Source organism: Micropterus salmoides, unplaced genomic scaffold (genome assembly GCF_014851395.1).
Source record: "Micropterus salmoides isolate LMB-PRFRI ecotype aquatic unplaced genomic scaffold, ASM1485139v1 Ms_hic_scaffold_7, whole genome shotgun sequence".
NCBI classification, from domain to species: domain Eukaryota; kingdom Metazoa; phylum Chordata; class Actinopteri; order Centrarchiformes; family Centrarchidae; genus Micropterus; species Micropterus salmoides.
Window position 1 is genome coordinate 15,087,387 of NW_024044459.1, and position 20,145 is coordinate 15,107,531.

Consider the following 20,145-nt stretch of genomic DNA (forward strand, 5'->3'; position numbering starts at 1 on the left):
CACCTACGAAAATGTCTTAGTGGCAGATTGTTGACATGTACTGGCTGGATTCTAATGAAATTATTTCACACTGGGTAAGACAGAACTGATCTGAAGTTAAGAGTAGCGCTGCTGCCACTTTGTTCGTGCTCAATAAGCCCAGAAACATTTGTCCACAAGTCCTGTGATGACCGTGTGGACACAGAGCTGACCTCTGCTCTCTGTCCACTGACCAGAGGCCTGAGAGAGGAGCTCTGAAAGTGACAGCTTAACTTGTGACCCCGGGACCGGAGGTCATTCGGCAGTCAAACACTGTGCAGTTGACCAAGATGCAGATGGAGTTTCCTTAAGGAAAACGCCACTTTGTTGCTACACACGGTATATGATAGCGCAAAATGTTATTGTGTAATTAGATAAATGCTTTGTAGAGGAAATGCCATCAGAATAACTATAAATTAATAAATATAGTTCCAATTAGAAGAAGATTATTTTAATTAATGATGAAATACTTTATTTACAAATGTTTTTATCTATCTATATATCTTGGAGGCTCACATAATTCACACTCTTACCCCACAATTTTCCCTTTGGGGGGCCAATAAAATCTGTTGATCTATCATTTTTTCATTTAATTGATTCATCTAAAATGTCAAGCAATAATAATTCCCAGAATCCAAAGTGATCTCTTTAAATTGTTTGTTATGTCCAAAATATGAAGATATTAAGTTGAAAATAATATAAAAGCAGAGAAAAGCAGCAAATCCTCACATTGGAGAAGCTGTTCCCAGTAAATATTGTGCATTTTTCCTTAATAAATAAATTAACCGCCAAATCGATTATCAAAATAGCCAAACAACAAACCAATTAATGCAGTATCTGTTTCAGCTCTAGTTCCAATATCAGCAGTTCTGTTTGCAGCCATTTAAATTTAAACCGATGTCAGACATTTACATGTCTAATCGCCTATTGTGACTTTTAGAAACGGTGCCCCATTTTAAGGGAACAGGGCTACAACTAACTGAGCTGAAGAGTAAACACTGAGTTAGTTCGGGGCGCTTTCACCCGGCCTGTTAAACTCTGGCTAATGGTGTGTAAACGGAGCAGAGGGCAGCTGGACACACTGACTGGAGGCCTGTGGGAACTGACAGGTGACTCTTTGTAATCCTGCAAAAATCCCAAATAAATCATATTTTACAAGGAGAGTGAAAAAAAAACTCCCACAGCATGAATTTGGGAGGTATTTACCTCTTGTGCAATTACACGGTGAATTGGGCAATTTCATGCTGAACTTAAATAACACCAAATAAAACTACTGTGCTTATTAATAGCTGTTCGTCCTGGTAACATGATATACAATATTAAAAAGTGTTTACTTCTTTGTATGATAAATGTTTTGGTGTAATTCAGACTCCCTAATGTTGAATTATTCAATCATCATTTGAAACTGTATAAGAATGCATGTGACAGCTTTTGCTCACATGCTCTCAGGATGTGAAATGCATTTTGCTGAAACACCTTATTTACAGAAATCGCCCAATCACAGTTCGAGCATTACTCTGACCTCAACTTTCTAGCAGGATTATGAAACCGTGCATTGAAAATAATAACAAATCTGTACGCTTCTCATTCCCTCCACCAAGTATATTTGCCTGATTGACTATTCTCTCCCAAGTATGTGGGTAATCGTCTATTGAGAGCACATTTCCTTATCAGCGTCTAGCACACTGTCTGAATCTGTTATCACAATGGGCCAGATCAGTGCAGGCAGCCCCTCGCTCTCCCGGCTGAGGCGCCCATGAAAAAGAATTTCTGGAGTTGGGTGCCAACCGATAGGCCCTGAGCTCTTTATCCCCTTAAAGCCAATTCACACTCTGCATGTTTAAATATCTCAGCTCAACCCCTGCCCTCCCACTCCCATCATGCACTCCAACCCCCTCCTCCTCCTCCTCCTTCGCCTTTCCTTTCGCTCTCTCTCACCCCTCCATGGGCTGCAAGTCCAAGAGTGGACTGCTGCCGCGGCCGGCCTGCAGTTCGGATGGGTGGGTGGGTGTGTGGGATGCAGGTGCAGGCTGGTTGGAGGGTGAGAGAGGAGGGGAGTCATCCATTGTTGGGCTGGACAGCACCCTCTCTCCTCTGGAGCACCCTCTGATGGGGGAGCCCACTGACAATCACGCATCCTAATCTGATTATGCAAATATCTACTTCAAAAAGCAATACGCTGTAACCCTTACCCTGTGGTGGAAAGACAGAGCGAGGAAGAAGAACGGAAGGAGAGGAAGCAGCAGGAATGTAGAGAGTGGAGACTAGATGGTTGAATTGCTGAGAAAATTTAAATCAGTGGCAAATTGCACAGTTAGACTCAATGATTCTGCAATTTTCTATGCACATGTACATCCTCTGTACCACCAGGGGAGGTCTGAGAAGAACACAGTATACATTTACACACTCTGAATGGCCACTGACTCCCTGAACAGGGCATTGAATTCAATATTCAAATGCTTATTGTTTTTCCAGACGCTCCTGAATCCAGCGTCAAAAGGAATCTACAATGTTAATGAGGGGGCCAAAGTACCCAGGGTTTAGACGCCCAAACAGTCGCAGGTGACATTTCCCTAGAACAACACCATCTCAACACTACTGGTTCCTAAAGGCCTAGTCAACAACCCCTGCCTCTCAGATATTCACTCCGAGCTGACCTCTACAACAAGACTAAGGGTCCAACAGACCTGTTGAGTGAGGCTGTACGGATAAATGCTAACGTCAGCATGCTCACAAAGACAACAATAACATGATGATCTTGAGCAGGTGTATAATGTTTATGCTCAACATTTTAGTTAAACATGTTAGCATGCCAACATTTGCTATTTAGTACTAAACACAAAATACAGCTGAAGCTGATGGGAATGTCTTTACTTTTGACAGTATTTGGTAATAAAGTATTGAACAAATTGGATCACGAAAGTCATTAGGATATGTTGTCAGTGCCAACTCATCAAGAAGTGTAATAAGTCTGACATGAAGAGTTTAGGAATCACTGAAGTCATTACGAGTCATTCTTAAGTGCACCGTGGACATTAGTCCCAGATATTAATGTCAATCCATCCAAGAGTTGTCGAGTCATTTCAGTAAAAAACAAACTTATCTGTTGGTGGCACTCAAAGAAAAGTCAAGGGACCACTAAAGACAGCCGAATTCATTGTCTGGGAAACATGTATGTTTGTACAAAATGTCAATACAAGATTTGAGATATTTTAGTCTGGACCAAAGTGGTGGCTAAAAATGTCACAAATGAAAAGAAAACTTTTGAAATGTGCCTTCAGAACAGAATCTGTGTGCAATTTGAATCCTAACTCATATCCCAACACCCTAACAATCCTTAAATGACAATAAACAGAAATCCCCTCTCTTACAAAGACCAACAAGTCACTCCTACATCTGAGTGGTATGCAGGGAAATTCTTGCACCCACAAGCACACACAACTTCCTCAGATTACACAAGTGAGTCCAAGAAGTTTAGAGGAAATCATTATCCTTTTGTGTAATTTGACTCCATCTCTCCCAAGTTTACAATCTGGGGGTCTGAAGTCTGATTTTAAGTGCAGGTTAGAGATTATTCTTGTTTTTTTTTCATACTGTTAACTTTACAGCAACTACCCTTTTACCTCTAAGCACAGGTCATGCAGCACAAAGAGGAGCTACAAGCCAGAGTTCTAGTTTGTTTAGTTAATTATTATTTCTCTAGGAGCACCTTTTAAAAAGGATCAGGCCCCAGCAGACTTTCCCAGTGACAAACAGGCACCATGAAGCTGGGACAGCGTCTCTCTGTTTGTGTCCTGCTGGTACTTTCTGTGACATGGAGCACAAATGCAGGGAACATTTTGGTGTGGTACACTGAAGGCAGCCACTGGATTAACATGAAGCCTGTGCTGGAGACGCTGATCGACAGGGGACACCAGGTGACGGTTCTGGTCCCGAGCGCATCGATGTTCATGGACACCAGTGAGCCTTCCCGCTTTCGCTACGAACCCTTCAACGTCTCCGTCTCTATGGAGGTAATTGAGGAGTTCATGGAAGAGTTCCTTCATTTCTCCATGTACGAAATGGATCATATGAGCTACTTGCAGATTTACATCAGATTCATCAGTCTGATGAAGTTCAATGTGCAGTATTCTTTGAAGTATTTGGACGGCGTGCTGAAATCAGAAACCATCATGAAGAAGCTGAAGGAGGGCAAATATGACCTTCTCCTGGCTGATCCCATCTATCCAGGCAGTGACTTAGTAGCAGAGATTTTGGGCATCCCCCTGGTCTTCTCCCTGCGCTTTTCTCTAGCCCATAACTGGGAGAGACAGTGTGGTCAGCTACCAGCTCCACCTTCCTTTGTCCCCGGTGCAATGAGCAAACTGACTGACAAGATGGACTTCTCCGAGAGAGTGCGGAACTTCCTCTTCTACGCACTGCAGGATATCGTGCTGGATAACATTTTTTGGAAAGAACTAGATAAATATTACTCTGAAGTCAAAGGTGAGTAACTCAGCTACAAGAACCACTGTTTAATGCAATTGCAATGTCACATTTGTCAACAATTTGACATTTAAGTAAATAAACATTTTAAATTAGCCATCTCATCTTAAGTATTGGTGATACTTTTCAATGGGCAGCTGTCATCCATTACTTTTGCGTTGTGACAGGAACACCCACCAGTGCCTGTGAAGTGATGGGTAGAGCAGACATCTGGTTGATGCGAACCTACTGGGATTTTGATTTCCCTCGCCCTTTACTTCCTAACTTCAAATTTGTTGGTGGGATCCACTGCAGACCTGCTAAATCTTTACCAGAGGTAGGGCTGTCTCAGTATTCCTGACTTAAACAATGAAGAGAATGAGCCATTAAAATGCTGAGGAAATAAAATAAAATGCTGGTTGGTTTACAATGAGATAATTTTAATCTTCTTACAGGATATGGAAGCGTTTGTGCAGAGTTCTGGAGACGCTGGCATCGTGGTCTTCACTTTGGGATCATTCATCAAGAACATCACTACAGAGAATGGAAACATGATCGCCTCAGCCCTCGCTCAGATCCCACAAAAGGTCAGAGGTCAACTTCTTTGTGACAACTGGTATTCACTTGAATAACCTCTAAATGCAATTTTAATGGCCTGTAGCTTTGCATGTTTTAGCCAATATGTATGTGTGTGTATATAAAAAGTATTCACAGCGCTTCACTTTTTCCACATTTTGTTATATTACTGCTTTATTCCAAAATGGATGAAATACATTATTTTCCTTAAAATTCTACAAATAATACCCCATAATGACAACATGAAAGAAGTCTATTATATAGAAGAAGTCTATTTAAAATCTTTACAAATTTATAAAATAAAATAAGTATAAACAAAGCACATGTAGATGAGTATCCACAGCCTTTGTCATGACACTCAAAATTGAGCTCAGGTGCATCCTGTTTCTACTGATAATCCTTGAGATGTTTCTACAACTTGATTGGAGTCCACCTGTGGTAAATTCAGGTGATTGGACATGATTTGGAAAGGCACACACCTGTCTATATAAGGTCCCACAGTTAACAGTGCATGTCAGAGCACAAACCAACCATCAAGTTCAAGTAATTGTCTGTAGACCTCAGATATAGGATTGTATTGAGGCACAGATCTGGGGAAGGGTAGCACTGAAGGTCCCAATGAGCACAGTGGCCTCAATCATCCGTAAATGGAAGAAGTTTGGAACCACCAGGACTCTTCCTAGAGCTGGCCACTCGCCAAACTGAGGGATCGAGGGAGAAGGGCCTTAGTCAGGGAGGTGCCCAGGAACCCGATGGTACACATACACACATACTTTTTTGGGTACACATGTTCAATTGCTTGTTAACACAAATAGCTAATCAGCCAATCACATGGCTGATACACTGGGATTTTCATGCATAACCATTTCCATGGTTTACAGACAATGGTCCAAAAAAAGAGAAAATATCCAGTGAGCGGCAGTTGTGTGGACGAAAATGTCTTGTTTGTTGTCAGAGGTCAGAGGAGAATGGGCAGACTGGCTTGAGATGACAGAAAGGCAACAGTAACTCAAATAACTACTCATTAAACCAAGGTATGCAGAATACCATCTCTGAACGCACAACATGTCGAACCTTGAAGCAGATGGGCTACAGCAGCAAAAGACCACAGAGGGTGCCACTCCTGTAAACTAAACACCGGAAACTGAAGGTACAATTCACGCAGGCTCACCAAAATTGGACAAAAGAAGATTGGAAAAACGTTGCCTGGTCTGATGAGTCTCGATTTCAGCTGCAACATTCAGATGTTAGGGGTCAGAAGTTGATGTAAACATGAAGACTGCACCAACTAACATGCATGCGCAGGCTGTCGCGCCGTGCATGCGGCCCTCATGTCACCCTGGACCAATGACATTTCAGCAATTAAGTGCTCAATTGAAGAGACAGTTTTCAGTCTCCCCTCTTTCATTTGCAACCGTTCAGGAGGACACTGCTGACACATCTTTTTGTCTGTAGTCTAGAGGAGTTTTTCTGTACTTCTGGATTAATACTGCATTCATATTCTGGACTGCGTGCCAACACCTCTTATATACAAGGTGTACCTAATAAAGTGGCCAGTGAGTGTATATATATGTTTAACTTTAACATACAACATAACTATTTTGTGTGCATTTAAAAAGACATTTACGAATCTTTCTGTATGCACATTCAATAATATTGAGACTGATCAGACTCGATACAAAGATTGCCATTTTTCAAGTAAGAATGTAAAGACACTGTCTTGTTATAAATTACAACTATTTTCCTTATTATTTTAGCACGTATTATAGTATTAGTAGTAGTATTAGTATTAAATTTACCGCTATGCAGTGTATTATTTTAAAAAGTGGTTTACTGTTGTTTATAGGTGCTGTGGAGATACAGTGGAGAAAAACCAACGACTCTGGGTGCTAACACCAGATTATACAACTGGATCCCTCAGAATGATTTACTGGGTAAGTAAAGCTTTTACAAATGCTACTGAATGCTATTTTTCATAATTTAGTTTGACAGTAAATAAAATCCTAAAGGGATATACAAGAGAAAACACAGTAAGAATGTTGAGGTGAAGTTTGCAAGTTAATTCAGAGACAAGGGATTTTCCAACCACTACACATGCAGAATAAGCATTATTATAAACTAAAACTGGTATTTATCAGGTGAAAGTTATAATAATGCCACAATAAGGTCCACACACTATAGTTGTGTCTAAATTCCATCCTACATATAATACATTAAGATTTAATCTATAAAGTTACTGTAAAATACAAAAGAATTGACTTATCTGTTGTATAACATGAAATGATACAATACTGTCACATGTCAGGTGTCAGTTGTCACTTTGTCCAAAAATCCAATCCTTATTTGTTGTGTTCACACCATCCACAATTAATTTCATTTCCTGTGTGCATTACATCGTGGGCAGCACCAGCTGGGGGTTCACCACTTTGTACTGGAACACTATTTCAAAGTACAAAGATATGCTTAATGAAAAACTGTGCCAGAGCACTCAGGCCCTCAGACTGGGCGAAGGTTCAGAAGATACAGGACAATGACTAAGCACACAGCCGTGACAATGCAGTAGGGACAACTCTGTGAATGTCCTTGAGTGGACAAGCCAAAGCAATTGTAATCAAAACACCTCTGGAGAGACCTGAAAATGGCCATCCACCAACGAGTCCCCATCAAAAGAGTTTGAGAAGATCTGCAGAGGAGAGCGGCAGAAAACGCCTAAATACAGGTGTGCAGCGCTAATCGTATCCAGTGTTGGGAAGGTTACTTTGGAAATGTAGGTTACTGAGCACAAGTTACCCTATTTAAAATGTAATAGTAGTGTAACTATTTCAATAATTATAAATTTTTGTTTATTAAAGTGCAAACCAATCAAAAGCATCAGAATAGCATCAAACTTTACTAAATGGCTGTGGCTGGAAATGGCAAAGGAAGACATTGTGAACATGAAAAACATGCAAATCAACAAAATAAATATTATTCAAATTAAAACCTAACTTTTTAAACATAATATTTAAACCCCAATGTAATCATGAACATTTTCATAAGTAACTGTAATTTAATTACAACTTTTTTCCCCAGCAACTGTAACAGATAACATGTATTTTGTAATTAAATTACGTAACTAAATTACATGTAAGTAGTTATTCCCCAACACTGGTCGAGTCATAGCTAAGAAGAGTCAAGGCTGTAATTACTGCCAACTAGTTAAGGGTCTGAATACTTACGTTTAATCCTTTTTTTGCTTTTTCATTGTGGGGTACTGATTGGAGATTTATGAGGAGTAAATTTTTTTAAATGATCTAAATCTAAAAAAAACAAAGGTGTATGACCACTTTCTGAATGCTTTATATTGGAATAAGTTGAATAGGATAAACCCCTTGAGATGAACCATCTCGTTTTCGAGGGGGTCCTAATATACAATAAAGAACAAAAGAACAAATCAAACACATTACAATAATAAGACATAGACAATGCTACAATCAACACACTACAACAAAAGACAACATCAACAACAAAAAACTAAATGAACAAACAAAAAACACAAACAAACAAAGATAGGTATTTAAGTTAATACAACCACTTGATAGCCACACAGAGGCTGTGAAAAAATACTTGCCCGCAAAAACATAACATAGTATAAAGAATATAGTGACTTGTAAATTATATATAGGTATAGCATCATCTGAAACATGTACAATTTCACTCAAAATAAGAAGACAAACTATTTTTTAAAATGTGAAATGATATTAAAGAAGTATGTTTGAAGGTAAGTTACTCTAGTCTGAAGGAGCCTTAAATATAAATGTTCTCTTTCATATTGCTTTTTTGACTATAGGAGTGAAAAAGAAGTATTGTGTAAAATGCCTCAAATTATGTATTGAAGAATAAGGTACCAAAAACTGTTGTAAATATTGAGGTATAGTTAAAATGTAGACATTTAATCACAAGTTGCAACCAATGTATGTGTCTTCTTATATTAAGTGAAGGCCATTTAAGTGGGTTATACATTACACGGTGATGAGTATTATAGGAACATCCAAGAGAAAATCTGCAGAGATTATTGTATGCTCTATTAAGGGGTAGAAGGCTAGTTTTAGATGCATTTTGATAAACAACATCAGCATAGTCAAAAAATGGCAATATCAGTTGAATGGCAAGTTTTTTTCAGACACTAAGTGTAAAACAGTTTCTAGATCAAAATAAAACACAGGTTGCGAAATAAATTTTGTGAAGGAGGTGATCAATGTGAGGTTTGAATGCCATAAACTCAAGTATTTAACTTTATCAACCTAATGCAGTGAAGTACCGTCATTACACGTTATCATTAGATTATTAGATTTTGTTTTAAGATTCTGTCTTGTACCAAAGACCATAGTGTAAGATTTAGTTTTATTGAGCAGTAGTTTATTAGATAACAGCCATTTCTGTAAGGTACTAAAATCCAATTGAAGAGCAGTTTGGATTTGCAATAAATGTGGTTTAGACGTATAAATGACAGTATCATCTGCATTTAGTTGAATAGAGGAATTAGAACAGATTAAAGGCAGATCATCACAGAGAAAAGAAGTGGACCAAGCGTCGTACCTTGGGTTACACCGCTTTGTTGAACAAATAAATCCGACCTACTCCCATGAAGAACAACACATTGTTTTCTATCATGTAGATACGAACTAAACCATAATAATGCTAATGTAGATAGTGATCCACCAAATCAAAAGCTTTTTTGAGATCAATAAAAATAGCCCCTGTAAGATTACAAGTATCAGATGCTGAAAAGGCATCATTAGTAAGTTTTAAAAGAGCAGTAGTTGTTGAATGATTAGGTCTAAAACCGTATTGAAATGGTGAAAAGATATTATTGGTCTCAAGATACTCTGATAGCTGATTAAATATTATTTTCTCAAATACTTTAGCAATAGAACAAATTATTGGTATAGGTATGTAATTATTAGGATCAAGACAATCACCACCTTTTGTAGAGTGGAGTAATGCGTGAATATTTCCAGATCGCTGGTAACTCAGAAGTAAACAAGGACATATTAAACAGGTCAGCTAGTGGAAACATGAGAATATGAGAAGCTAATTTAATATATCTGGATTCAATCGCATCTAGTCCTGCACCGCTGCTCAAACTTAGTTGTTTGATAGCATTTAAAACATTAGTAGGTGTAGTTTATTTTCATAAAGGAAAAGGTACTGTGACAAGGCGAAATGTTCTTAAAACTTTCAGAATAAGAAGCATTCAGTATTGGGTCAGAGCAGACAGAAGAAAAATGCTGACAGAACACTTGGGCAATAGATAGAGAGTCAGAGATTATTATATTGCCATCTCTAAATTGATTAATGGGACTTTTGTCTGAAGTGTGTATTATGGCTTTTAAACTGTTCCAGAATTGTTTAGGATTTTTAAAATTATTAGATGATTTATATGTTGCATGATCTTTGGTACCCTATCAGGTCACCCCAAGACCAGAGCTTTCATCACACATGGTGGAGCAAATGGGATTTATGAGGCCATCTACCACGGTGTTCCCATGGTGGGTATCCCCTTGTTCGCTGACCAGCCAGACAACATGATCCATATGAAGGCTAAGGGAGCTGCAGTTACTGTAGACTTGAACTTCATGAAGACCGAGGACCTTAGAGATGCAGTCAATGCTGTCATCAACGAGAAATTGTGAGTTCTCTTACCTATCTGCACTTAGTTTAGCATTTAGCGTAAAATATATGAAACAAAAAATATATCCTTTTTCCATTTTATCCACATTCTTGTGGAGGCAAAGAAATTGAAGAATAAAAATATAAAATACATTATGCATTAATCCACATTTTCACCCCTGTATATCCACATTCATAGGTACAAGGAGAATGCCATGCGGCTGTCCAGTATCCACCACGAGAGACCAATGAGTCCTCTGGATGAGGCGGTGTTCTGGATCGAGTTCACCATGAGAAACAAAGGGGCCAAGTACCTGAGGGTTCAGGCCCACGAGCTCACCTGGTACGAGTATCACAGCCTGGATGTTGTGGCCTTCCTCCTTGCTATCATACTGTTCTTGATATTCATCTTCATTAAGACCTGCAGTTTCTGCTTCCGGAGGTGCTGTGGCAGAAAGGGAAAGACAAAGACAAAGGCTGAGTAACTGATGGAACTGAAATGTAGTTGGTAAACAGATGGGTGAAAAAACAACCTTTATATAACAGTTCACTGGTTTTCCTGCTTGTCTAAAGCATATAATGTAACCACAATGCCTTGGACTGTGTGACACTTGCTTGGACGGGTTATTCTGAGTGCTTTGAAACAACTAATTTGGGTAAAAAATTTTTAAATCAGTTTACAATGTCCAATATTGGGTATATAATGTACATTACATTTATCTGACACTTTTAACCAAAGCGACTTACAATTGCTATACATATCAGAGGTTGCACACCTCTGGAGCAACTAGGTGTTAAGTGTCTTGTTCAGGGACACATGTGTCACAGTGGAGAGTTGAACCCAGATTTCTCACAACAAAGGCATACGTATTAATCACTGCTCCATCACCAATGCACAGGACTGTTCAACAAGTGCTGGCTTGGCATAAGTTATTGTTAGCATTTTGAAACCACTGGGTAAAAAATTTAAAATACATTAAAAATATCAGTTTACAATGTCCAATATTGTTATCAATCTTGTGTGTTGTTTAAGTGGTCACTTTAATTTTCAGTAAAGATGAATGATTTGGATGTGCTATTTGTTTCACATGTTTTGTAACCATAAACTCAGTTTTTCAGGCTAGGCTGACTGAACCTCTAGTAAAAACATTGTTAACCTGTACATAAACAAACACCATGTATTTTCTTTCCATAATATGTGGACATTTTTCTTGTCCCTTCATGTTTGGTCAATAATTGTTCCAATTGTCTGACATTAAAGGCTGAATGTTTATTGGCTTGTCTTTCATTCTGTTCCTATTGGATAATATTGTTATTCTGTGACATTAGGCACAGGTGTGTGCATAGTAAGAAGTTAAAATTAATTGTCTTGCTACTTTGGCACGTATATATATCATGGAAAGCTGAAAAGTATGCAGGAGCCTAATCCTTTTGGAACAAATAACACAACATATCTGATGTTTCATTATGCAAATTAAAAAAGCTATATTATCTTCTTTAAAAACTATGTTAGTTTTCATTTTGTGTTACTCAGAATTTCTGCGGGCATATCTCAATAGTTTATCCCTCCCTTAGGTTTCCTACCTTATAAACACCTGACATCTCATGGTATAAGCTGTGAGAAGGAGGAGGAGAAGATTAACTTTAGTAATCCTGCGAGGGGAAATGTTTTTTTTTTTTTGCATAAAACTATGATATACACATCTTTTTTTCTCAACACCCGTCTCATACTGATAATTACACTCCATATAGGTAAGTTTGCCTCTTTGGCTATGTAGCCCCACATCAAGAGCAGAGAAAATAAACTTTCATTGAAAGTACAGCAGAGATTAAGTGTGCCCTCCAGAGGTAATTTGAAAATATCATGAAATTGCCTTTTCAGAAAGTACAGTTGGCGTATGAGATTCTCGGGGTTCTGGGCAAGAAAGTTGCTCTAAATCAGCCTTTCCTCAGTCAAAATATAGTCCTTCAAACTATTGCACCCACAACTTCCTCAAATTACGTAAGTATCTCCAAGCCCATTTACCGGAACTCATTATGTTTTTGTGTCATTTGACTCCATTTCTCCACAGCTAACAATCTGGGGATCTAAAGTCTGTTTTACCTTGTTTGTTGATTTATGGTTAGATATTAATCCGGTCTTTTAATACTGTTAATTTTATGACCACTACTCCTTTACCTTTAACCACTTGCTTGAGTAGGGTCTGTTATCTAAGGGGTTATGCAGCACAAAGAGGAGCTACAAGCCAGACTTCTAGTTTGTTTAGTTAATTATTATTTCTCTAGGAGCACCTTTTAAAAAGGATCAGGCCCCAGCAGACTTTCCCAGTGACAAACAGGCACCATGAAGTTGGGACAGCGTCTCTCTGTTTGTGTCCTGCTGGTACTTTCTGTGACATGGAGCACAAATGCAGGGAACATTTTGGTGTGGTACACTGAAGGCAGCCACTGGATTAACATGAAGCCTGTGCTGGAGACGCTGATCGACAGGGGACACCAGGTGACGGTTCTGGTCCCGAGCGCATCAGTCTTTATGAACACTAGTGAGCCTTCCCGCTTTCGCTACGAACCCTTCAATGTCTCCGTCTCTATGGAGGTCATAAAGGAGTTCATGGAAGAGTCCATTCACTTCTCCATGTACGAGATTGATCATATGAGCTACTTGCAGATTTACATCAGATTCATCAGTCTGATGAAGTTCAGTGTGCAGTATTCTTTGAAGTATTTGGACGGCGTGCTGAAATCAGAAACTATCATGAAGAAGCTGAAGGAGGGAAATTATGATCTTCTCCTGGCTGATCCAGCCTACGGTGGCAGTGACTTAGTAGCAGAGATTTTGGGCATCCCCCTGGTCTTCTCCCTGCGCTTTTCTCTAGCCCATAACCGGGAGAGACAGTGTGGTCAGCTACCAGCTCCACCTTCCTTTGTCCCCGGCGCAATGAGCAAACTGACTGACAAGATGGACTTCTCCGAGAGAGTGTGGAACTTCCTCTTCTACGCACTGCAGGATATCGTGCTGGATACATTTTTTTGGAAAGAACTAGATAAATATTACTCTGAAGTCAAAGGTGAGTAACTCAGCTACAAGAACCACTGTTTAATGCAATTGCAATGTCACATTTGTCAACAATTTGAGATAATAAGTAAATAAACATTTTAAATTAGCCATCTCATCTTAAGTATTGGTGATACTTTTCAATTGCCGGCGGTCATCCATTACTTTTGCGTTGTGACAGGAACACCCACCAGTGCCTGTGAAGTGATGGGTAGAGCAGACATCTGGTTGATGCGAACCTACTGGGATTTTGACTTCCCTCGCCCTTTACTTCCTAACTTCAAATTTGTTGGTGGGATCCACTGCAGACCTGCTAAATCTTTACCAGAGGTAGGGCTGTCTCAGTATTCCTGACTTAAACAATGAAGAGAATGAGCCATTAAAATGCTGAGGAAATAAAATAAAATGCTGGTTGGTTTACAATGACATAATGTTACTCTTCTTACAGGATATGGAAGCGTTTGTGCAGAGTTCTGGAGACGCTGGCATCGTGGTCTTCAGTCTGGGTTCATTCATCAAGAACATCACTACAGAGAAGGGAAACATGATCGCCTCAGCCCTCGCTAAGATCCCACAAAAGGTCAGAGGTCAACTTCTGTGTGACAACTGGTATTCACTTGAATAACCTCTAAATGCAATTTTAATGGCCAGTAGCTTTGCATGTTTTAGGCAATTAACTGCAAATTGCATGTACTTTCACCGTTTTGCTGACCATTTCACAGCATATCAGCAAAATCTACTTGCAGTGACTTGAAGCTACCTCAAAATACAAGTGTCAGTGTTACACTGTCATCACACGGCAAACCAGCTACAAGCAAGCACTATTATAAAAACTCTTTTTGTTAATGAGGTTTTTTCAGTTTTATTTTTCCAACAATATAGTTAGGCTAGTGAATGCAATACTATTTTACTGGTGACAGCAGTGAAGTTGACAAATGACAAGAAGTTTGTAAATGCAGCTAATATCGGTTTGTTTATAAATATAACATCCATATATGTTTTTGACGAAAACTGTAAATACTTTTACCGTAAAACTTTGATTAATAGCCCGGATTTACCCTGACTATATTTGGGACAGGCCTTAATTCCTCTTGCACAAAACTGAAATAGGCTACTATGAAACAGTTTATTTAGTTCAAACAGAATATTACTGTTAAAAATTAAAATTGATCAAAGAATATCATATTCACATCATTCATATGATCTAGCTGCAGCAGCTTATGCGCTTTTATTTTGTAGGCAGCAATGTAATGAAAACAACAACAGGGTGCAGGATGAGAAAGGTGTGGCAGAAGTTAGCAGACAGAGAGTGATGGACTTCACATGACAGGATTCACAATTTGGATTAATTTTTATGAAAAGCTGTTATGATTCTTCTGATCGGTGGACCCTTACACACTAAAGGAATATAAATTATCAAGGAACGGACACATTTGGACTTAAGAGCGGACTTAACAAGCGCTTCAAAGGTAACGTGAGTCAGCACTTTTTTTTTCTTTTCATCTCTTGCACCAGGCAGGTTACACCAGTAAATTTATAAGAATTAGACTTGGGGACCATTAAATGAACTCAATGATTGAATTGTGGAGATTCTAACCGATCTAAGGATGTGTAGCATGTCCATACTGATCATATGTTTGAACATTAATATTAACGATCTAAGTAGCTTAGAAGCAGATAAAGCGGGTGACCCCGCAGGATTTAAGAGATTTTATACATCCAAAGAACTTTTCTAAAAAACCAGACCAGGCGTTTAATCGAGGCCTGCATTTATTTGTCAAAATGTGTTCCCACACCAGGCCAGTAAACGGGGTAGGCGGCTATTTGGGACTTGGGACTTATTAATTGAAGTTTAACGGTAAGTCAGTATTTGTGGATTTTAATTAGCCACTTTATTAGGTACTCCTGTTTAATTACTTGTACATACAAATAGCTAATCAGCCTATCACACGGCACCAACTCAATGCATTTAGACATGGTCAAGACCACTTCCTAAGTTCAAACCGAGCATCAGAATGAGGAAGAAAGGAGATTTAATGACTTTGATCATGGCATCGTTGTTGGTGCGAGACAGGCTGGTCTGTTTCGGACTGTTGATCTAGGGTTTATAGAGAAAAACACACACACACACATATATATATATGTGTGTGTGTATATATATATATATATATATATATATATACATATATACACACATATACATATATATATAAAACAATATATATATATATATACACACACACACAAACTTACACACACACATATATATATATATATACACACATATATACAGTATCTCACAAAAGTGAGTATATCCCTCACATTTTAATAATTCATTTGAAATATTGGTTTCTTTTCATGTGATACACAATGTGCTACAATGTAAAGTAATAATTATAATAATAATAATAATCCTTATTTGTAGAGCACTTTTCAAAAACAAGTTACAAAGTGCTTTAACAAGTGTAAAGAATAATACAAAAAAGATAAGAGCATGAAAATTTAATATAAAATTAGTAAAATACAATAAAATAAAAGGGATAAAATAAAGTCAAATAAGATCGGAAAAACGAAAAAAGTTAAAAAAAAGTAGTGAGTGTACAGCTTGTAAAACAGTGTAAATTTGCTGTCCCCTCAAAATAACCCAACACACAGCCAATAATGGCAAAAGAAGTGAGTACACCCCTAAGTGACTCGTTAGTGTTACAAGGTCTCAGGTGTGAATGGGGAGCAGGTGTGTTAAATCTGGTGTTAGCGCTCTCACACTCCCTCATACTGGTCACTGGAGGTTCAACATGATACTTCAGGGCAAATAATTCTCTGAGGATCTGAAAAAACGAATGGTTGCTCTACATAAAGAGGCCATTACTTGGCGGTCCGGATCCATCCGCTCCGGACCCTGACCTAGGGCCAATTTATTATTGAGAATTACTACCTCATGACACAACGTTTCTATTTTAACCCGTGCAGCTTTTCTAGCATTTACTGTACTGGTTTAGCAGCCTAGGAAACTCACAGATCAATTGCAGTTTTCTATAAATGGACCTCTTTGAATTTTAATTAAATACCCCTGGTCTAGGCTATAAGAAGATTGCCAAGACCCTAAAACTGAGCTGCAGCATGGTGGCCAAGACCATACAGCGGTTCAACAGGACAGGTTCCAGTCAGAGCAGACCTCGCCATGGTCACCCAAAGAAGTTGAGTCCACATGCTCAGCGTCATATCCAGAGGTTTTCTTTGGTGAAATAGACATATGAGTGCTACAGAGGTTGAAGAGGTGGGGGGTCAGCCAGATGGTGTCAAACGTGTGTGGTGGCAACCAGGTGAGGAGCACAAAGACAAGTGTGTCTTGCCTACAGTCAAGCATGGTGGTGGGAGAGTCATGGTCTGGGGATGAATGAGTGCTGCTGGCACAGGGGAGCATGAATGCCATCATGTACATACTGAAGGAGACACTCACTACTCTACATTGTAGCAAAGTTTTCTTCAGTGTTGTCACATGAAAAGATTAATCTACATACATACATAGATAATAAAATATACTGTATATGTTTAACTTTTAATTACAACATAATTATTTTGTGTGCATTAAGAAAGAGAAATATATTATTTCTGTGTGTACATTCATTAATATTAGACTGATCAGAGTCAATGCAAAGATTGCCATTTTCCAAATAAGTTATAATAAGTTATAAATTACAACTATTTTCCCTTATTTCTTTAGCATGTATTATTAAATGTACTGCTATGCAGTATATTATTTAAAAAATTGTTATTTTTAATTGTTTATAGGTGCTGTGGAGATACAGTGGAGAAAAACCAAAGACACTGGGTGCCAACACCAGAATATACGACTGGATCCCTCAGAATGACCTACTGGGTAAGTACAGCTTTTACAAATGCTACTGAAAGCTATTTTCATAGTTTAGTTTGACAGTAAAAAACAATCCTAAAGGTATATACAAGAGAAAACACAGTAAGAATGTTGAGGTGAAGTTTGCACATCAAGAGACATGGGATTTTCCAGTGGAAAGGCACATGCCTTTGATGTGAGAGACCCTGGTTCAATACCCCACTGTGACACATCCAGCAATGTGTCCCTGAGCAAGACACTTTACCTCATAGTTGCTCCAGAGGCTCTGACATACATAGCAATTTTAAGTCACTTTGGATAAAAGCATCAGCTAAATGAGTAAATGTAATGTTAATGAAAACGTTCTAATTAAAATGCAAGCAAAAGTCAAATACTCAACCTGCTGTACAGTGGACAATATTGAAATGCAATAAGCAAAAAAGTGCAACTATGTTTGGACGTCACTTGCGTGAACATCTGCATTGGGCAAATGCGTTGTCCACTTGTGGCAGAAAATGCGATAAAGTAGCTGGACCTCAGTTATTACTGTACAAAACAACAATGTTGTTCACTGATTTTGGTCAAACTGGAAATGCCACTACACAATCCCAACAGTGAAGCATGCTGGTGGCAGAATCATGCTGTGGGGGTACCGGTTAAGGTTGAGGGAAAGTTGAATGGAGCAAAGTACAAAGATATGCTTAATGAAAAACTGTGCCAGAGCACTCAGGCCCTCAGACTGGGTGAAGGTTCACCTTTCAACAGGACAATGACTAAGCACACAGCCGTGACAATGCAGTAGGGACAACTCTGTGAATGTCTATGAGTTTATTTTTTTACTTTTGTTTATTAAAGTGCAAACCAATCAAATGCATCAGAATAGCATCAAACTTTACTAAATGGCTGTGGCTGGAAATGGCAAAGGAAGACATTGTGAACATGAAAAACATGCAAATCAACAAAATAAATATTATTCAACTTAAAACCTAACTTTTTAAACACAATATTCAGATTTAAACCCCAATGTAATCATGAACATTTTCATAAGTAACCCCAGCAACTGTAACAGATTACATGTATTTTGTAATTAAGTAACTAAATTATATGTAAGTAGTTACTCCCCAACACTGGTCGAGTCTTTCCTATCAGGTCACCCCAAGACCAGAGCTTTCATCACACATGGTGGCACAAATGGAATTTATGAGGCCATCTACCACGGTGTTCCCATGGTGGGTATCCCCTTGTTCGCTGACCAGCCAGACAACATGATCCGCATGAAGGCTAAGGGAGCTGCAGTTACTGTAGACTTGAACTTCATGAAGACCGAGGACCTTAGAGATGCAGTCAATGCTGTCATCAACGAGAAATCGTGAGTTCTCTTACCTATCTGCACTTAGTTTAGCGTTTAGCGTAAAATATATGAAACAAAAAATATATCCTTTTTCCATTTTATCTGCATTCTTGGGGAGGCAAAGAAATTTATATATAAAATACATTATGCATTAATCCACATTTTCACCCCTGTATATCCACATTCATAGGTACAAGGAGAACGCCATGCGGCTGTCCAGTATCCACCACGAGAGACCAATGAGTCCTCTGGATGAGGCGGTGTTCTGGATCGAGTTCACCATGAGAAACAAAGGGGCCAAGCACCTAAGGGTTCAGGCCCACGAGCTCACCTGGTACGAGTATCACAGCCTGGATGTTGTGGCCTTCCTCCTTGCCATCATACTGTTCTTGATATTCATCTTCATTAAGACCTGCAGTTTCTGCTTCAGGGGGTGCTGTGGCAGAAAGGGAAAGACAAAGACAAAGGCTGAGTAACTGATGGAACTGAAATGTAGTTGATAAACAGATGGGTGAAAAAACAACAGTTCACCGGTTGTCCTGCTGGTCTAAAGCAGATAATGTAACCACAAATCTCTGGACTGTTTGACAATTACTGGCTCGGGATGAGTTATTGTTACTACTTTGAAACAACTAATTTGGTTAAAGAAATTAAAACACATAAAAAAAATCAGTTTACAATGTCCAGTATTGTTGTGAATCTCCTGTGTTGTTTGAGTGGTATATTTATGATAAAGAGGAATGATTTTGTTGTGCTATTTGTTTCACTCATTTTGTAACTATTTAACTCAGTTTTTGCAAACATTTATCAAATTCCAAAATGAATACATATGTGTAAAAGTGATGTAGAAATGCAAAAACTAATAGAAAAACAAAACGATTCTACTTTGGGAGCTTTGCAACCCTCTCCTCCTGTTCTACTTCAAATAGGCTTTGCCCTCTAAAGCTATCACTATTGGGTTTACCCCAAGCGGGAATCTTCAGGTCTGATACGCGAAGCCAATGCGGAAGTCACATAAACCTGCATTCTATTGAACGGCCAGCTGGGGGCGACTCTTCTGGTTGCAAAAAGAAGTCCAGTTGCATTAGAAATAATGGTAAAATAACCCTAGTTCTCAGCTGATTTATTACCTTAGTAATCACTTAATAATGAGTTTATGGTCTCAGTCACTAGTTT

At 38.7% G+C, this 20,145-nt stretch overlaps 1 protein-coding gene across 3 annotated transcripts; it reads left to right on the plus strand.

The window, feature by feature from the left end:
• The first annotated feature begins 3,654 nt into the window (after window positions 1-3,654).
• On the plus strand, window positions 3,655-19,724 carry LOC119892485 (UDP-glucuronosyltransferase 2A2-like). 3 transcript variants are annotated; one of them, XM_038704752.1, is made up of 7 exons: window positions 3,670-4,503; window positions 13,152-13,778; window positions 13,947-14,095; window positions 14,214-14,345; window positions 17,558-17,645; window positions 18,768-18,987; window positions 19,160-19,724. In XM_038704752.1, exons 1-7 carry the CDS (start codon window positions 3,780-3,782, stop codon window positions 19,443-19,445), a joined length of 2,226 nt encoding a protein of 741 aa, XP_038560680.1. In that variant the 5' UTR covers window positions 3,670-3,779; the 3' UTR covers window positions 19,446-19,724. The 3 variants fall into 3 exon arrangements, with proteins under 3 accessions (XP_038560679.1, XP_038560680.1, XP_038560678.1); XM_038704750.1 differs by lacking the exon at window positions 3,670-4,503 and adding an exon at window positions 12,574-12,712 and having other exon boundaries at window positions 12,997-13,778; XM_038704751.1 differs by lacking the exons at window positions 13,152-13,778; window positions 13,947-14,095; window positions 14,214-14,345; ... (1 more) ...; window positions 18,768-18,987; window positions 19,160-19,724 and adding exons at window positions 4,671-4,819; window positions 4,938-5,069; window positions 6,905-6,992; window positions 10,510-10,729; window positions 10,910-11,983 and having other exon boundaries at window positions 3,655-4,503.
• Window positions 19,725-20,145: the final 421 nt, after the last annotated feature.